At 38.8% G+C, this 20218-nt stretch overlaps 1 protein-coding gene across 5 annotated transcripts in view; it reads right to left on the bottom strand.

Moving 5' to 3' along the window:
- NELL1 (neural EGFL like 1) overlaps positions 1-20218 on the bottom strand; it is a 282863-nt gene that overhangs the window by 17209 nt on the left and 245436 nt on the right. For 2 of the 5 annotated variants that reach the window (XM_068194181.1, XM_068194179.1), the window contains one exon: positions 3042-3182. The exons of 2 other annotated variants lie outside the window; for them this stretch is intronic. In XM_068194181.1, the coding sequence (XP_068050282.1) occupies positions 3042-3182 (141 nt within the window). The remainder of the gene's footprint in view (positions 1-3041; positions 3183-20218) is intronic. One more of the 5 variants, XM_068194180.1, reaches the window with a different exon arrangement.

Raw genomic sequence — 20218 nt, 5'->3', positions numbered from 1 at the left:
CAACCAAACAACACAGCAGCTGTAGCCTACAGGTTTTAATTACCAGGCAAACTTTGGAAGCAACTTTGTACAGCAATTGTCTTTGGTCCGCAAGCAGTATTCTTAACACATTGTGAAAGACCGGGGGCTCATAAAAACACTACTGTGGGAAATCAAATTACATTGTTTTAATTTGAGCCCACTCACCATCACTATATGAAGCTAACATCCCTGATAAAAGTGGTCATTGGTTGATATTTTGAGCAATAAAAGAATTTTCCCAATCTTGAAGGGACCTGGCTAGGCCACACATCCTTATTATCCAAGGTCTGGTGCAATATTATGACCTTCCTTGCCACATCTGCTGATTTACATAATTGTCCCTCAGCAGGTGACAAATTTCACTGTTTTCTCTTTGTCAATGAGAATTTAGCTTTTAGAAGCAGTGAGGTATCACACTTCCCAAATAGACGCTATTTTTCTTAATGTTTTGCAAGCACTGCAGAGATAGTGCAAGCAATGACTCAGTTCCATAACACCTACATAAAAATGGAGGGAAAAGGGGTTAACCAATGTGTACATAAATGTATCCAACAAAAGCAACTGGCTGCCTGGGCTTTGGACAATCTGTCAGAGATGAGTACTCCCTCCCACTGTCTTGTGATCTTCTTTTCTATATTATTATTAGCAATATTTATTGTTATTATTTTGTAGGAAAGGGTTTAATCTTATTGTATGCATGTTTTTAGTCTGTTTATTGTTCTCCAAGTTTGTCCTTCAGGGAGGAAGAAGAAATGTTTCAAAACACACTGAAAGACTATGGCTCATATCAAACTCATGTACACAAATTCAGTATACAAAACACCAGGAAAAAATACTGTTGCTAAGCACATGAACCCTCTTTGATCTGAAACAGAGTAAAAAACAACTGGTTCTGACTCTTAAATGTTCCACCATGCAAACAACTTCTGTAATGTGACATATTAGCTAGAAGGTGCAGTGTTCTCTCTCTTTTGTTTTACCCAGTTCTTGGTTGCATTTTGAAATAAACATCATAGTTTGAAATATGGGTTAGCAGAATCCTCCAATCAAATTTTTAATTATTTTATTGCATTATACTGGTGAAGCAAACTGGTTTATTTCTCTTCCTCACTGGTACCCTGCAGCAGAGGGTTCAGAGAAGCTATTTCATTAAAATAACCCCACTAATTTCACATTCTGTTTACAACTTGCATATGGCAAGAGGAGCACCTAACCTCACAGACTTCCACCATGCTGTGCAGGTCAAAATGAGGGCAGTATGTTTTCATGAAATCTTATTCCTCCAGTCTCCATCAGAATACAGAATATTTGGGGCTTCTTTTTGCAGAGCCCAACCCTTCAACAGTGATTCAGTGCAAGCAATACCGACCTTCCCAGAGCTGAGCCTACCTGGGGGGTCATGCAGAGTCTTGCCTACGTGTCTATCTTCTCCTGACATCAGCTTGGTTCTTGATCTTCTGCTTCCCAAATCAGCTACAGGAGGTAGGAGGGATGGGGCTCCCCATGTGAGTGGTACAAGTAAGCAGCAGAAATGGTAAAAATGCCTCTTATCCCCAGTTGCCTCAGGGCTTTGTGAAGGTTATGTCATGTTGCTTTGACTTCTCACAAAGAAGGTATTTTCAACATTGCTCCATTCATCACTCATTTTACAACATTCAAATAAACCGGAGGAGGACTCTTAACATTTGAGAATTCATTTAGAAATAGATGACTTTCATCTATTTTATCTATGGAATCATGAAATGTTGTAAAATTTGCCATTTTTTACACAGACACGCTCTGAAGAAGTTCACTACTTTGATTTTATTGAGCTCCCCATCAGCTTAGGACAATGTGTAAAAAGCTAAGTTAGCTGGACAATCTACAAAATATTGCTTTAAAAATCATTACCATTCCTCTGCATTTTTAAATTATGACCCTACCTTATCACAAGGTCTTCTAATAGCCAGAATTCATAAAAGATGTTAATGTTTTTTCTAAGTAAATTTATATATTTTTGTTACAAATTTTTATTTTAATTATCATTTTTAAATAATAGAAAACAGCCTTTGAAGTTATGGACATGATAAATGAAATTTACAGCATAAAAAAAAAAAAAGCACAAAAGGAGGAGAAGAGCTTTTATAGAAAACTCATATAACTGACTAGAGACAAAGTAACTGACATGCCAGAGAAAGGACGTAATAATACTAGGAGCAAGTTGATCTGTACCTCACAGAAGTTAAAACTGGATCCCTTCTAAAGAGTTTTAAACTCACCTGATAAAATAACACATAGAAATTATGTATAAGGCAAATAACTGAAAAGATAGAAAAACTGTAAGGCAGGGGAAAGGCAGAATTACCATCTTCACCATGGTTTTATTGCTGCTTACTTGCTGTAGTGGCACCCAGAGCCCTACAGTCAGTGAGGGCACACAGACTGCAGGAGCCAGCATAAACTCCTCATGGAGCCTCATCCTTTGTCCTCCCACAGAAACAACTGACAAACTCCTTTTCACTCATTAAAAATCCCTCCCTGCTTATGCTCTTGGGACCTTATTCTGCAAATATGGTGCATAGAGAATTTGATGTTATTTGCATAATACTAAAAAATTAATGATGAAGATGCTGAAAAATGGAAAACAGATGCTGAAAAAGCAAACCAAAGCAACACAGACATACCACAGATATGTTGCTCTATCACTCTGCTGAAACCTTGAATTGGAAAACCACCTCTTCCCCTTTTGTGGGCAGTTATGCTCCCCAGCAAGCCCACTTTCACTTCAACCCTTATCAGAGCAAGGTTTCACAGCCACTTGCTCTCATAAAGGGAGCAGTGCAGTGGGTCACGCTTTGGATGCCCCTCCTGTGGGAACCCCTCAGGACCCGGGCCAGCACCCTGCATGGCTTGGGGTGTTGATAGACAGACACCCTCGGTGCACCCCATTCTGGCCTGAGACATTGCTCAGGAACTCCCCAGTCACTTGGGAACACCATGCACAAGGACGGAAAAAAAAGGCTCTGCTGATCATTGCTTACCAACACAGGACTCCCCGGAAGGAGAATAGCTTCCATTGTCATGGAAACCGCTTCTGCACTCACAGTGGTACCACCCTGGGAGGTTAACACAGCGTGAATGGTTGTGACACTCAATGATCCCCTCTGCACACTCATCAATATCTGCCTCAGAGAAAAACACAAGCCAGCCAGGAAATTAATTTCCTTTGACACCAATACTGTAGCTTTGTTTTTTTTTTTAAATCGTATTGGTTTGGAGTTTTTTTTAAGATTTCCTTTAATAGATGGATCAAGGTTTATTACAGTTTATTACAGTTCCAAACAACAGACTCACAGAACAACAATAAAAAATAACAATAATACATCATGTAATCTGTTACAGACAAGACATTCTTTTACACCATGATTTGCTGAAAATGCAAAGCAAACATGCAGATTTTTTGTTCCTTGTTGGGTTTTTTGTGTTTTGGATTTTTGTTTGCTTTTTTAACTCAGAAATTACATTTGTCTGTGCATTTAAAGCATTGCAGAACAGGCTGTCCACCGAAAAGGCAGTTTCAGCAATATTCCTGCTTTAAAAACTGCCTATGCCAGGACACCTTGGAAAGAAATAGTATTTTCTTCAGGATTTGTGTTTCCAGCATTCAGCTGCAATATTGGCAGTTGTCTGGAATTGAAGGTGCTCAGAACGTTTCACAAACACTGGTCAATCTCTTTTGTTTATATGACCAAAATAAATACCCAGTACAAGTGTAACTGTGTGTGACAAACAGAAAAAGCAGTCCAAGTTTCAGCTGCAATAAAACGTTTAGCTGGAAAAGAGTAAGGCAAATGACAGCAAGTCTGTAGCAATGGAAAGATACAGCATGATGAATACCCTGCTGAAGTTCAATAAATGTGCTGTTTTTAGAAAGGGGTTTCTCAAATTTCTGTAACACATTTAATAGAGACTTCGTAATTGCCAGTAACCTTGGCTAATCATGGCTGGCACCTGGCTGCTTCTCTCCTTTGAGCATTTTTCAGCACATTTTGTAGGGCTGTAATTAAAATTAGCAAATTAATTATATGCTAACCTTGTGGTAATTTAGGAAGTCATTATATTTTCATTTCTCTATTCAGCTTAAGCTATTTTTTTTAATTTTGGACAGTTTTCAGCTGCATAACTTATCAATAAAAAGAAGACTTAAATTATTCACAAATAATTCCCACTTTCACCATCTGAGAATTTTTTTTCTTGGCATACTTAAAATGTGCATAAAATTGTGCATACAAAACCAAAAAAATTGGGTGAAAATAGGTTTGGAAACAACATTTAGCTCCACAAGCATCAAGGACAAGTGTCTCATGATCCTGATGCAAGACTGAGTTAAGGTGATTAACTAACCACAGCATGTAGCTTTTATCTCCATTTCCAAAATACATACACCAATATGGTTTCATGGACTGCACTGGAGTCATGTTGATGTACATGGAAATCGATTTGAATGAAGAATGCTTCAACACAATCCCACTGTCTTACATCTTACAAGCAATACCATAGAGAAGTTTGATTTTTCCTCATTTCAATAACAATATTTATTCTTGTTGAAATATAGCTGAAAAACCCAAGAAATGCTGTTTTCCAAGATTCGTGTTCGCCCTCACTCAAGCATGAACCAAGTTATCTACATAACAGGATCATAAATACTATTTATTTCTAGCTTTATTCAGCTCCCATCTAACAATAAAGCTAATTTTTAAATTTTTTTGATCTGTCACTGCTGTCACCTTTTCTGTACTTTGTGGAAGCTAATTTTAGTGTTAAAACACTGCACGAATGTAGCTGTCCATCAACAGTGAGTGCTGCTTGCAAACTCAGACACTTTCAATTCATTACAGCAAATGGAATTTATAACCATGATCTTTTCACATGTCATGGCTGATGAAACAGGTTTAATCCTATTTGGAAAGTGAATGACTTTGCTATTGCAGGTCAATTGCAAATGAATCCTTCTTCTTACTTTCCTTTCTTTCCTAGTGTTGGATTGGAGAATGTTTCTGTTTAAAGACTGCTTTCTTGTATCAGTCCTGTACTGGACTTCAATCCGTTCAATTTTACATTTTTAATTTACAAAATTAATAGACAGTTCCTAAAGTTAATTTCTAAGCTTAAGCCCATTCAAAAGTATATGATTTAGGCTCATGGCAAAGGACACTAACTGACTAGCAGTCTACTTTTCAGAAAGCCTGTCTGCCAGGGTACCAAAACTAAGCAGCCAAAACTAACCCTTTCCTCAACAGAAGAAGAGCTGTTAGGATATGCCTGTACATTATGTCAAAAAGCAAAATAATACACAGAACTCCATCAAGACTAGATGACTTTACTGTGGCAGTACCATACCTGTTACAGCTTTTGCTCCCTGATGTGTAGGGAGATGCTAACCAATTTCTTCAACCAGCAGAGCTATGAAAAAAAGACTTGCTTTCAGTTTTACAGGTTCTTCCTTTACTTCCTCAATCTCCTTAAACCAGTGGAGCTATGCTAGCATTGTCCTACACATGCTGGGGGCAGTAGGCAAAGGACAAGAGAAGCTATGTAGGCTTTTTGGGAAAATATGCCATGACACACACCACTGGTGTGGAAGCAACTAGGAAAAAACTCTTCAAGCTCTACTTCCCACCACCACCTCTTCTCTTTAGGTTAAGCTCAGCACTCCTCCTTGCTCCCCAGCCCAGCCTTCTCCTGCATGCAGGTGCTGGATACAAGCTGGGAGGATGGTGCAGGAAGGAGAATGGGGAATCAATTCTCCCTCTGCTTCTGCAGCAGGTTAGGATTCCTTTGGGAGCACATCAGCAACAGCACCATGTGATATGACGTGCATGAAGAACTGTATCAACAAGGAAAACCTTTAACAGCATCTCTGCTTATCTAACACATTACTGTTTCTTAAAATGGTGCACATAAACACTAAAAGGGTTGGAAATACCATGATGAGCTCTGCAAACTTCTCCTATGATCCTGTGTTTTGTTTGTAGCATGTGTATAAACACAGGTCTGTGGGAATAGGAAAATACTGTGGATGTTTTAGAAATTGAGATTTATGATGCTCAGAATACCAAGAGGGAAAAACAAATAACAGCTTCATAAAATGGTGTGTCATACACCATGACTTTATTTAGGTCAGTTAATAGACCATTTCCAGCTGGACATCCTATGTCTTTTCAAAACACTTTTTTTGAGCATTTCTTCTGCACAGAAAAATGTTGATATAGATAAGACCCAGTTCAGGGAATAAGAATCAATTCACTTCTCTTCATCACTGCTTTTCCATCTTTAGATTCTAGCACCATATTTGCATATTTGCCTCAGGATAAAAGTCTTTCTATCCAAGTCTGGTTTGGGGTTTTGCTATAGAATTTGAGTTAGATATACACACTATTTCTGTGTGTGCAGATGCTTACCAAAATGTGCTATATGTACTTTCTTCTTAAAGTTATGTTAAGCTGAAATGAAAGTGTACAGTTCTGACCTGTGAGTGAAAGCAGTGTAGAAATTCTAATCTTTTTCAAAGGAGCACATTAAAACCTGATCAGAAATTCTGTCACTTCACATAGGCCAGAAGAAATAATTGGTGGGCATCTTTTGGCTGTGTTGCCATGCTGCAGGTGTTGCTTGCCCTCGGTGCTCCTGGCAGCAGGATGGGCAGTTTTGTATGGGCTTTCTGCAGGTCTGTGTTAGTATCTAGATAGTCTAAAACAGAGCGTTTGTGAGAAACTGCCCATTTAATGTTTCCTTGGGAAGTGGCAAGTTTCATAATCTTATTTTTCCTCTGCAGTCTCTGGCTAAGTATCTGCGCTACTTTTACATTAAGGGTAGTATTTTTCATTTCTTGCTCTAAGACATGGCTGCTCTTACTACCATGACACTGTTTTGTAGTGTTTTTTATTCAAGCCTTGCTATAACATCCATGTAAAAGGATATCTCATACAAACCATCCTGTTGCCTGCTTTTACCCTACTCAGTCATTTGACTGCCATTAGTAGAAAACTATTAATGGATCTGGCAACACTCCACTATAGTGGCTTTGCAAATGCCCATAAATAGCACATTTTTGTATTGGAGAATAAAGACACCACTTAGTTCCATATAAACTCTTGCAAGATATTAATCCTGTCCTTTAAGGACAGGTCTGTAATTTTTACTTTTAGCAGCTTCTTGCATTATTCATATAGGTATTTATGCAGACAAGATAAACAGGATCATTTATCTCAAAATACAACACAATGGCTTCAGAACCCTGTGAAAAAGTAAAATTAAAATAATTCAATCTTTTCTAATGTCCTACCACATTTAAGTCAATGTGTGATAATACTAAAAGGAAACCTGTTCAGTGTCATGTAACAGCTAGTAATCTACAGTTTCAATGAGACAGAAGAGTTTTTTTGCAAAAGTGTCTATTCATCAAACCATTACTGCATTCTTTTTCATGCAAAACATATACATTCCTTGTCTTTAGTTTCCACTGACGAGGAGACCAATAAGCAGAAAAAGTGTGTACTAACAAGAAAGGATCACACAGGTTTCAAGCTTCCTGAATTAAAATTGTACCTGAAAGCTGACTCCATTGCTTCCAGAGCATTTCAGCTTTGTTTTCCACATCATAGTATTTTTCTTCAACATAAAAATACCAGAAAAATGCACCCAGACAACTGAGACATTAGTTATATTTAAAATACAACCTCTTCTCATCTCCTACTCCAGCCTAAGCCTCACTTCCACAAGACAGAGATAGCAAGAAAGGGATGGCACTGACAGCACTATGCAGTGTCCCTGCTGCAAAAGGATTCATTCCACTATTTTAAATAAACCCTGAAAGCAAAGACAACTACTTTGGATGAGAACAGATGAAAAAATCTCTTTCTCTCTAAAAAACTCCAACAAACCCTCCCACCTGCCTACTACTTCAGTTTTACATAAACTTTTATAAAGACTGAATTTTATCCTTTATTTTTAGCCCTTATATTTTTTATATCATTCAATCTCTATATTAGCTTTGACAGTTCACTACAAGAGGGGCTGCCTGTATTTTTAAATGTATGCAATACAAAACAGAAATATAGTGCCAGCGCCACCCTTAAAGTCTGCTAGATTTTCCCAGTCAAAACAGGAGAGGCTAAAACACTCTGACCTTGTCACAGGTTTGCAAGCTAGTGTGCCTGGAATACCAAGGATACAGCTGGTACTGCAATTTAGCTGTTAAACCAATGGTAATTTAGAGAACACAGATAACTCTGTAATTAAGTTACATTTGAATAATGACTGGTGGCTGTTGCTCAGCCTCATGGGGCCACTTCATTCTTAACACAACAGAGATACTAAAAACCAGGAAGGACAGGAAAGACATCTGTCTGAGAACTATCTGATGGCATTTTTAATAATCAATTTTTAGTTTCACAGCTTTAGGTATCTCAGGTGATAAAGACTGCCCCCATCTCTGCCTGAAGCCAGCAGCAAGCTTTGGAATAACTGCTTAGGAAATTTTTCCTTGACATTTAGCCTTTTTAATTATGTTCATTTTAACTCATTCAGAGATTCAGGGCAAACAATTAACACCAAATAACATATTCCTCTCCCTTCAGTAGTCATGGCTGTTTTCACAGACTGATTTTAATTGCTTTATATTTATATTGGCCTTTGCAATTTCTTCTCAGGCAGGAATAGTTTTGCCTGTATAAATGGTACAGGCTTTGGTCCATTTTCCTATTTTTAGGATACAGTGGTAAACCATAAAATTTTTAATTTGTTAAGATAATGAATGAAACTCACATTCATGAATAATCAAACCACACAAACAGTTTAATAGTACTATATGGCTTTCAGGGATGAAATGTGTGCTCACCATCCTTTATAATTAAAGAACAGCTGTAATATGCTTTATTGTGTAATTTTGGACTGGTATAAAGATTTTTAATAATTTGAAACTCACATGCAAATTCAGAATGATGAGCTCACCAAGAATAAATGGAATGAAACCAATATCAGAATAATAACACAGACTAGTTGTACCAGCATTTTTTAAGATTAATTCTTTTAATATATAACATCTAATTTATTGAAATTCATTTTAGTACTTTATATACTTATACACAGTCCAAGATGATGTCTTCATGATTTTAGTGCATCTCTCTCTCATACCCTCATATTCACTGATTTCCATGCTAAATATGCAGCACACTTGGAGTATGCAACTGAAAGATCCTGGCTCATTCAAATAAATCTCATTTCACAGGACTGGAGTTGAAAAGAATTTTTTCTTCTCATATCTAAAGATTACTGGGTGATGTGGGACATAAGAACTGGAACAAGACCATTCAGTAGAAAGCCTGGCAGGGTAAAGAACTGTTTCATATTTAGTATTGCATTTGAGTTTTCATTGCAAACAGGATTTTAATTATCATTCCACAAGCCAGAAAAAGACTGTCTTCACAATTAGTGGGTTAAGTTTCAACCTGAGGCAGAGGCTTTCTGTCAAATTTGAGGCTGATGGCCAATTTGTCTCTCAAACTACATAATCTTGAAAACAGAAGGGCTACTAGCCCAGTATTTAATGTATTCCAGCTCTTGGAACAATAGTGCCAGTCACGCATAATGTAGCTGGTTTGAAGATGGGCATGGGGATCACACAAGTCAAAATAACCTGTTTGCCAACTCCAGCCATTACTGAACTAATGACACTGAACTTCAGGACAGAAGTTCAGCTCATTGCCTACTAACACTTTGTACCTGCTGGCAGTATCCCACAGTTCTCCAGGAACATCCTTTCTTGCTCTTTTTGACATTATGCTGCTCCTAAACATACGGAAGCACTTTGTCAGGACTCCAAATTCACTGTTTTTCTGCCTCTTGAGGAACAGTGTGTGGCCTTCATGCTACTGGTACTCATGTAAATCAATCTGGTAGCATTTCTGCAGAGAAACTGAACCACAGACCACTAGTAAATCAAAGACCACCATGATTTAATTTCTATAATATATATTAATATATATTTATTGGTAGAGAGATATAATATGCAATTAACAGGTGAGATAAATAAGGCAGCGAGAGATGCAAATAACCTTTCCAAATTGTCCAAAGCCAAACTGCGAGAAACTTCTCAATTTTATAATTCCAGCCCACTCTCCTGCCATTTAGGTCACCATTCTCTATGCCCTATAAAAATATTCTCAAGCAACCAGGTAGAGGCAATGCCAACCTCTGCTACCTTCATGATTCATGAATGCAAGCTTTATTTATCTTTTTTTTTTAAAATTTTTTAAGTATCTTCATCCACAATTGCTAATTCAATTAAATTGTGATACTGGAGTTGTACCTGCATATATTATATATAACAATTATTCAGAGTACTAGATATGCATACTAGAATAAAATGACAACCAAGATCAATAGGAGAGGATTGTTGTGTCAATGAACTTTAAACAATGGAGCCCTCAGCACAGAGAGGTATTCTTCTACACAGCCAGGGTTATACAAATTTTTTTTAAAAAAGTTCAAACCCATTCCTAAAGCAAACTATTTTCACATACACAGCTGCTTTAAGCCTATTGAAACCATAACTGCTGTAAATTCAGATTCATTGAATTTACAATGACTGTTATTGAAAGCATAACTGCTGTAAATTCAAATTCATTGAATTTACAATGACTGGTAAGTTTTTTTGCACTAAAAGCTTACTACAGATTGCACAATTAAATTTCAGAAAATCCGCATGGCAAAATACATTAAGTATCTCATAAAAAGACTAATATATCAATGAGAATAAAAAGTACTTTTGGCAAGCGATTTTGGTATCCTACAATTAAAGAGTTGTACATTCTTTGCCAAGATTACAAAATTTAAGAATAATCACCTAAAGGGGACAGATGTTAAGACAAAATATCTGATGGGTGCCAACCAGCTGGAACACAGCTTGGCACAAAAGGAAATGGGGGTCCTGGTGGACACCAAGGTGAATATGAACCAGAAAGATGACTCTGCTGTGAAGAAGGTGGATGTTGCCTTCAGCTGCATTAAGTAAAGTACTGCCAGCAGGGTGAGGGAGGTGATCCTTCCCGCTGCTCAGCTGGTGAAACCACACCTGAATTGCTGGACCCAGATCTGACCTCCCCAGTACAAGAGAGTGATGGAACAGCAGTGGAGAGACCAACCTTGGGACACGAGGATGAGTGAGGGCTGGTGTTGGGGAAGATGAAATAGGAAAACCTTATAAATATGATTGCCTGGCAAAAGATTTGGAAAATACAGACATTGAGATGAGAACTAGATTTGAAATAACAAACCTTGACCACTGAATAACTAGAAAACAATAATATAGCCAGGCTGAAAGCAATCCCCCCTTCTGATTAAACAATGCCCTTTACCTGCAGATAGGTCCAAAGGTCAAATGTAATGCTCTGTCTCACCCCACAATGTATGGTTCATCCCACACCTGTGACCCTCCCCTGAAGTATCAGAGATCTGGGACCCCATTGGCCCAAGTCCTGCTCCAGCCCACCTTGAAGCCCCCTGATAAGGTGTGCCCGAGGGACTGGACGGTCTCTTGCACCTTCCCCTGGGACCCTCACCTGGAACCCTCGCTCCCTCTCTCTCCCTCTCCCTCTCTCCCTGGGCCTGCCACGAGTTGCGCATGGACACTCCAAGCAGGGCCTTTCCCCCCTTTTAATAAACCACATCTTCTAAGACCTGACTTCAGAGATCTCTCATCCATCCAAACCGTCCTGGAGACCCACGATCTCGCTACAGGCTGGGGCATCGCTCACAGGAGGAAAGGCTGAGAGGGCTGGGCCTGTTTAGGCTGGAGAGGAGAAGGCTCAGAGGGGATCCTACAGACACGTATAAATACCCAGAGGGAAGGTGCCAAGAGGATGGAGCCAGCCTCTTCTGAGCAGTGCCCAGTGACAGGACCAGGACCCATGGGCACAAAGTGAAACAGCAGGGTCCATGTGAACATCAGGAAACACTCTTGCAGTTTAAGGCTGCCCAGAGAAGCTGTGGAGTCTCCATCCTTGGAGATACACAAAAGCCATCTGGATGTGGTCCTGGGCAACTGGCTCCAGGTGGCTGTAACTGAGCTGTGGGGTTGGACAAGGCGACTTCCAGAGGTCCCTTCCAACCTCAGCCATTCTGTCAATCTCCGATTCTGCCTCAGAAGGAATGCTCACTTGAATGAAAACTGATGAACTAGACAGGCTGGAGGCTGCAGATTGTTTCATCAGAACAACCAAAGATGGATGAAACCTCTTATAGAAGAGGACACTGACAAACAGCATTCTCCACTCAACTTACCAACTGTCTGCAATCCAGTGCACTGCACAAAAGGAATCATTCAGGTGACACTGGGTCTATGTATAAAAGCTTTATGGATAAGCCTCAGCATTATTACCCAGTGCCATCAGACTTCATGCACAATTTCTAGGTACAATGCATAAGGAATATATCACTCCATCTAGCACTTGAAATGCTAAGTTTCAACATCAGTGATAGAAATAGCCCATTATCTTATCTAGAACATCCCATGACAGAGAATAGATGTTCCTTTCCATAAATTCTTTGGTGATTTGCCTCAACCAATTTTAGAACAACTCACATGATGAGTCCTCCCCCACTTCATTGAGAAGATTATATTGCAGCCCAATAGTGAACAGTGTTAGGAAGTTATTTTGATTAGTCTGAGCTCTTCTATAAATGAGTATTTCAAAACAGCACTTGTAAAAAAAATTTCACTGTTAACAGGAGGCAGCAGCTGATGAGAAAATAATAAAGCACACATTTTCTTCACTGTGGCTGGGGTGGCTAAATGTCAGTCATTCTCCTTAAAATTCCCATGTATACCATTGTGCCAAAGGACACACGAAGCAAATCCAAATTACAGGTTTAGATTATAATAGTGTGCACACCCTATAGCACCCCTGAGAATTTAATAATAATAAGAAATATTCTCAATTAGTTTTTTAAAATCTTGAACTGATTAACAGCTTCAGAAAAGCATTTTCATTCATACAGTAATAAATTCTCCCAAGGAAGCAAATCCCCAAACAATCAGTATAAAATGAGCTCTTGAAATCATAAGCAGAATAATGTAAAGCTCTCTGCATCCTTAATTAGGGATGAAAATGGTTCAGAAAGGGCTGATCAATAAAGTGCAAATGATAAAAATGAATACTTTTGGAGAATGTGTGAACACAGTTTCATAAAAAGATGAAATCTGTGGTGGGTCTTGCACACAGCACACTGAATTGCAACTGCTCTCCTCAAAGGAACATCCCCAGCCACCTTGGAATATGTGTATTTATTTCTGATAGTAAGAAGGGTGCACAAAAAGACCCTATAATGATACCAAATAACAAAAGCCTGGAAGGGCTGCTTAACAGAAATCAAGACTCTTGCAGCCCTTTGCCTATCTCCTTGTGTTCATCATGCAAGTAAAAGACATTCTCTATTTTGTTCTGCTTGAACTTTCTCCAGCCCCATCACCTTCCATCTGTTACCCACAGCCCCCTCCAGCAGTGCAGTTGAATTTACTCACGTTCCCAGCCCTGTCACACCACATGCATAGTCACAAAAAGCACTTTGGTGTCGTGATTTCTGTGCACAGCCCAGGAAGTTTGAGAAACATGAAAAAATTGTGTTTTCCAAGTTAAACCTGGACAGCGCCACATTACACTTCACTTCACTACATAATCAGAGTCAACATGTTGCAAAAAATCTAAAAAAAATTACTAAACCAACACAACATATCCACTAGCACCTTCAGAATGAAGGTGAGAATTCATCCCAGATGCTCAACTGTCCTGTGCATCCTCAGGAGTCAATGAGCTGATACAGACTTTAAAATACCCACTGCTTAATGTCTTCTGTTTTCTTCAGCACCTCAAATCAGAATTTGTTCCAGTGTTAAACTTATTTGTTCTACATAATACAGTTAAAAATTATAAACATCTATATGTACTTTCAATCAAGCTAGCAAGATTTCTCCTGAGAAGACTCAAAATTCCAAAAGCCTTAAAACCGTTCATAAAGTGAACTTCCTATTTCACATGCACTTCTAAACCTAATTAAGGAGAGCAATGTATATCAGTATCTGTAAAAGCACAATGTTGCATCCGATGTTTCTTCCAGATGAAAAACTCAGTCATTACTGTTACCTTTCTTTTTAAATAGTGTAATGAATATTTCCAAATAAATAAAAAATGCCTTTTTCCCTAGTATAAAATGTGCTTTTTGAAAGCATATGCTTTCTCTTTCAATGTTAATTACAGACTGAATTTTTAACTTCCCTAAACCATTAGTTGTGACTTTGATCAGACCCCAGTTCCCCCAGCCTGGGTGCTGTTTCAGACATCAATAATTCTAATTAAAACAACTCTGAGATATGACTACATGATTTCTCTAAGCAATTAAAAATGTGCAACTGAAATAAGTAGAAAATCTTAAGAGGAAAGCCAGCAGACAATAATAATAATAATAATAAATAATAATAGTAATGTTATTGTTATTATACATTGCACTTCTATATTGTCCTTCATCCTTGTATGTCAAAATACTTCTTAATAGCATAATACTTTGTTACGAAAAGAAAAATATAAATAGCCTCTGTTTATTTGCCTATCTGAAAGGGGTTCAATTATTCACGATGAAGATACAGTCACTGCTTGCTGCATGAATAAGACCTCCACATACTAAAATCACACATTTATCCAAACTGATTTGTGCCCTTCATTTCATTAAATTAACAAAGTTTTATTTTACCTAAGTTGAATTCAATTGTTTTCATTAGCATTTCCAAAGGAAGGAGTTCCTCATAGTAGTTGGTTTTACAATTTGAAGACTACAATATAATTTACTCTCTTCAAATGCATTAACCTATAGAACAAGTGTCCTCAAAAAATGTATCTGCAAAAGCTGGAATGTAAGATTTTACTGGACTAGGAGGATCACCTAGAACTTCGTAGGCTCTACATGGTCTCAGTACTAGTGCTTGCGGGCTTGGGGTGGCTGGAAAGACTTGGTGAATCTGGCTAGATGAGTAAATTTGGGATTAGAAGCAACTGCTACTTGGGGTCTAACATTGGTGCTACTACCGTCACTGTGTTTGATCTTCAAAAATTATTTTGCATTTCTGTTTATCTGCAAGCAAATATTTTTGATACTACAAAAATGTTTAGTAGCTCTTTGCATACACTTCAGAGAGTATGTAGATGAAAGAATGAATATACAAAATGACATCATTTCACAAAGAGATTTCGTATATGGATATAAGTATACACACAGTCTGTGTTTCAGAGCTTCATTATCAGTGAAATGAGGTTGATCTGCAGCACAGGGAATACCAAAACAAAAAAAATCCCAGCTGTCCTATGCATATTTATGCATTTAGGAGCAAGACTCATTTGGGGGTGGGGGGGAGGAAAGTCAGGATAAACAGAGCACTTATCCTGTCCCTTTATATTTCTTTCCTTAATTGATCTGGATTTACATCTTTCTTCAGAAACTGTGGTCTCCATCCTGCATATTAGATCCAGATCAGAGACTGGGTGAGGTGAGCTACTCCAGACACTGTGACAACTGTGACTCATGCCATGAACACAGACAACAGCAGTGGTGGCTTAGCCTGAACATCAGAGGACATGAGCAAGAAAAGGGTTGTAGAGGAAACTGTTCCACAGTAGAAAATATATCCTCAGCTAACAAATAGAAACAGACAGTGGAAATTACTCTTAAGGCCACATGAAATCACCTAATATGTCTCAGTCTGTATGATTTAAATCACTTGAGAGTCAGTAAAAAAGATGCTTACTGCCTGAAAGTGACTTAGGACAATGGTGGCTATAAAACAAATGAGCACTAAGTGCCAGTAAAGCATGTGGCATGCAACTGGCAAGGAACTTGGGACCACCAAAGCAGAATATAAAATATCTGGCTTTCCAAAACAATGTTTTCACACATTGTGAAACACAGCAGAGAAAAGGCAAAATGACAGATGTGCATTTTATTTGGTTCTTAACATGTGCCAACTTAGAAATCATATAGACTGTCACCCAAATTTATGAAATACAGTAAAAGAAGATGCCTTCCGAACTTATCCTTTGGTTATCTAACCCCAAAATTCACCAGTATTTTAGATGCAGATCTTATTTTCTGTAATATCTAGTCAAAATACCAATTTTGTATTTTGCTTTAAGATAGGGTCATTTATTATACCCCTATGGATATTTCTTAGTAAAACTACATTATTTTCCAGTAACTGGAAATTTGGTCTTTCACAGATTTTCAGTCTTAGGAATAATTTTAGTTCAAACCACATCATCATTTCCCCTCAGTTTAAGAAGGACGTTGAGATGCTTGAGCATGTCCAGAGGAGGGCAACAAGGCTGGTGAGGGACTTGGAATACAAGCCCTATGAGCAACGTTTAAAGGAACTGGGGTTATTTAGCCTGGAGAAGAGGAGGCTTACAGGTGACCTTATTGCTCTTTACAACTTCCTGAAGGGAGGTTGTAGTCAGATGAGAGTCGGTCTCTTTCACCAGGCAGTAACTGACAGAACAAGAGGACATAGTCTCAAGCTACGTTAGGGAAACTATAGGTTGGATATTAGGAAAAAATTTTTCACCAAAAGAATAATAAAGTACTGGAATTGTCTTTCCAGGGAGGTGGTAGAATCACCATCTCTGGATGTGTTTAAAAAAAGACTGGATGTGGCACTTGGTGTTATAGTCTAGTTGAGGTGTTAGGGCACAGGTTGGACTTGATGATCTTAGAGGTCTCTTCCAACCTCATTATTCTGTGATTCTGTGATCAATTAAGAGTTGGGTTACTTTCAGGCTATACTTCATATAACACCTCCTTCAGATGCTTCCTTAGAAGAAGCATCAGGCATTAGAAACACCCATTTCTCTCCACTCACTGTAACAAGAGGTTTAGCTGACTACCTCAAGGCAGACATCCATGATCTCTCTCATTAGAACGAGGTAAGAACAACTCTATTTCAGCTGGCAAACCATGAATCTACACGAGAAAGACTCAGTGAACTGTGCTGAAGGGGTCTGCAAATGTACATTACGTGTCAGAATCTCAGACTAATTCAGACTGGCTGGGGTGTCAGAGGTCTCTGGACCAAGCTGCTTTATCCAGCAGGGCCCATAGCGAGGGCAAACCAGAGCTGCTCAGCTCAGAGCTGGAGGTGTGGAAAACCACCCCGTTCCAGTTTAGATGTGTCCCCTGGAGATGTCATGTCCTCCTTGGCTGATGCAATTCTGAAGGAGCAGCAGTAACAAGTGCACAGAGCATACCAGCTGTGAGGAACAGCTCCAGACACCCATGGGAGGCCACTTCTCAGAAAGCTGAACATAAATTTGAAGGGCTCATCTTCAGGGCATGTAGACAAGTAAGCTACTGGAGCTGTTTTGGCCTCTTTAATGGTCCAGTGGGAAAGCTTGGATGGAGGAAAGAATTTAAAAACCATGAAAACAGGGTATCTAACAGTGCTTGAAGGGAGATCTATTTTACAATAAACCTGCTTTTTATTTTTCTTTTAACCATTTTTATATCTTCCGGCTTTCTTCCTTCCTTTTTATTTTCTGATATAGAAAAAAAAGTTCATGTGACAATATAAAGAAAAGGTAGCACAAGGAAGAGTATTCCATACACTAAATAACACAAACTCTGCCATTTTACAGACCATGCTTTGAGCTTTGTCCTAGGCTGGCTCTTTTTTGGTTGCTTTGACTATACCAGAAAGGTACTCCTACCCTTTCAAAGTCAAACAACCCACATATGCTCTGCTGGCAAAACCTTGATCAAGTTTCTTGCCTTCTTGCACCTGCCAGTGATCATTCATCACCTCCTTTGAATTTTTTTTCCACTAACACCTATGTAACAGAGTTTTCGGCCTAAGCACACATGGAACATTCCTCCATTTCCAAGATGAGACTAGAATCTTCTGAACTACTTTAAGAGTTTTCATATTTTATAATAATTTTCATCAAAGTTTAAATTTTTACCTTCATTTATATTGCTTTTAGTCAAAGGCATCTCTTCTAGCCCTGTTAGAATACCGAAAATATTAAATGAGAACTGGGTTTCCTAGGAAGAACTGAATATTTATGTCTTTATTTTTCAAGTTCATTATGATGCTTAAAAATATTAAAAAAATAAAATTGTTCCCTCCATTAAAGGCCATCAAAATAATACACAGTGTATGAAGAAATCCCTTTTCCAAACGCTGCCAGCCCTGGAGCAATCTACAGAAGCTATTTCATGACACATAGTTATGCAGGCAAAGACAAAGAGAAGTGCCCTTGACTACAAACATTAGACTTACTTTAAGGATCAGAATTTTCCAGAGAGAATTTTTCAAGAACCTAACCCTGGCTGTGTCAATACCAGAGACCATATTGTGGTGAAAACCAGCTCAGCTTCTGATTTCAAATTGCTGTGCATTCACCTTGACATAACAACAACTGTAAAGGTACCATTTTCCCTAATACAATTCCCATCCTGATGTGGAGATATAGGATCACATTTGAGCTCCATGCACTGCAGTTTCAGGAAGGAGATGCAATCCCCTAGAGTGCTACGTTCCAAACATCTCATGTCAGAAAAAATAAATACAAAAAAAAGTCAGGATAGAAAACTTAATTCTGAATGAAAATTCCTTTTTTTTTTTTTTTTTTTTTTTTTTTTTTTTACTACATCAAAGCATGTCCTGATTGTTGCAAAGGTGCAATTTGGCACTTGGATCAAAGCATCTCCTGGCTCTGTTGTGTTGAAGCTGAAGTGTCAAATGGTTCCACTGCAACACTAATAAGAAATGCTTTGATGTACTTACATATACGTGTGTGTGTGTGTGTGTGTAAAGCATTTTAGCAATTACTTAGTAACCTGTAATATTTTAAAAATAGTTTACCTAACTATAATTTCTCATTATGATATGTCACTGAAGCTACCCCAACCATTGCATGACTGTTACTGACCTCCTTTCAGGCAAGATGGAAACAATCTCTGAAGTAACCCTTTGAAATGCAGACATTTCCTGTGGAGGGGTATTTGGTGTGTTCATCAGAGAATGCTGTGCAGGGGGCACAATGACAGGGCTAAAGAATATCACTCAGGTGCCTTCTGATTAAACTAGAGTTGAGGGACAATGCTCATCCTGAGCCAAACATCAAGAAGACAAGAAATGGTGTATTGGGAAGAGATGGCCTGGAGACTGCGATGAGATGTCCATCAGAACAAGTCCACAGAACTATCTCCTACCCCTGGTAAATTGTGTCTCCACAGGTTAACATCAAATCATACCTGATCTCATTCCAAAACAAGTACTTCCGAAAGATGATTAAAAAACAGGGATCCCCAATTCTCTCCGCGGATAGCAGAGACCTGGCTCTGCTCCCTAGCACCAAGAGCAGCTCCTGCATTTGTAAGGGAACAGAGTGCATCCCTCCCAGAGCACCGACTTCTTCCCAGCCACTCCCAGCTACAGGGGGCAATTAGCCTTCCCATCAGGACTCTAGAACAGGGCATGTTCAACTACACTGGGATGTGTAGAAAGGGAAATCAAAAGACTCAACTGAACATGTGTCAGCCTTGGATCTCTGGGGAGAACAATTTCCAAATATATTGTACCAAGTTTGTGTGGCCAGGATTTGGTAGTGATGGAGCTAGAGGGGTGGCTTCTGTGAGGAGCTGTCAGAAGCTTCCACCATGTCCAGCAGAGCCAATCCCTCGAGACTCTAAGATGGACGTGGCTGAATCCTACTCTGATTTTATTAGCAATAAATTCAATTAATTTCTCTAATTCAAGCTTGTTGTACCTCTGCGGTTATTTGGTGAGTGATCACTCCCTGTCTTTATCTCAACTCATGAGCCCTTCACTACATTTTCTATCCCTGTCCAGCTGTGGAGGGAAGAAAGAAACTGAGGAGCTCCACTAGTCAGAGCAGGTGCTGGTAACACCACAATTGTGGGTTCAACCCCCAGGTGAACCATTCACTTAAGAGCTGGACTTGATGGACCTTGCGGGTCCCTTCCAACTCAGAATGTTCTGTGACCTGGTGGGTGCATGGCATCCAGGCAGGGTCCACCCAGTACAGACAAATCTCTTTGCAATCTCACATTTTTCACTGTAAAAAAGATTAGAAATTCTATTTCAGGCTTCAGATTA

This window comes from Anomalospiza imberbis, chromosome 6 (genome assembly GCF_031753505.1).
Source record: "Anomalospiza imberbis isolate Cuckoo-Finch-1a 21T00152 chromosome 6, ASM3175350v1, whole genome shotgun sequence".
Classification (NCBI taxonomy): domain Eukaryota; kingdom Metazoa; phylum Chordata; class Aves; order Passeriformes; family Viduidae; genus Anomalospiza; species Anomalospiza imberbis.
Note: the sequence above shows the minus strand (reverse complement) of the source record. Positions and strands in the feature narration are given on the sequence as shown.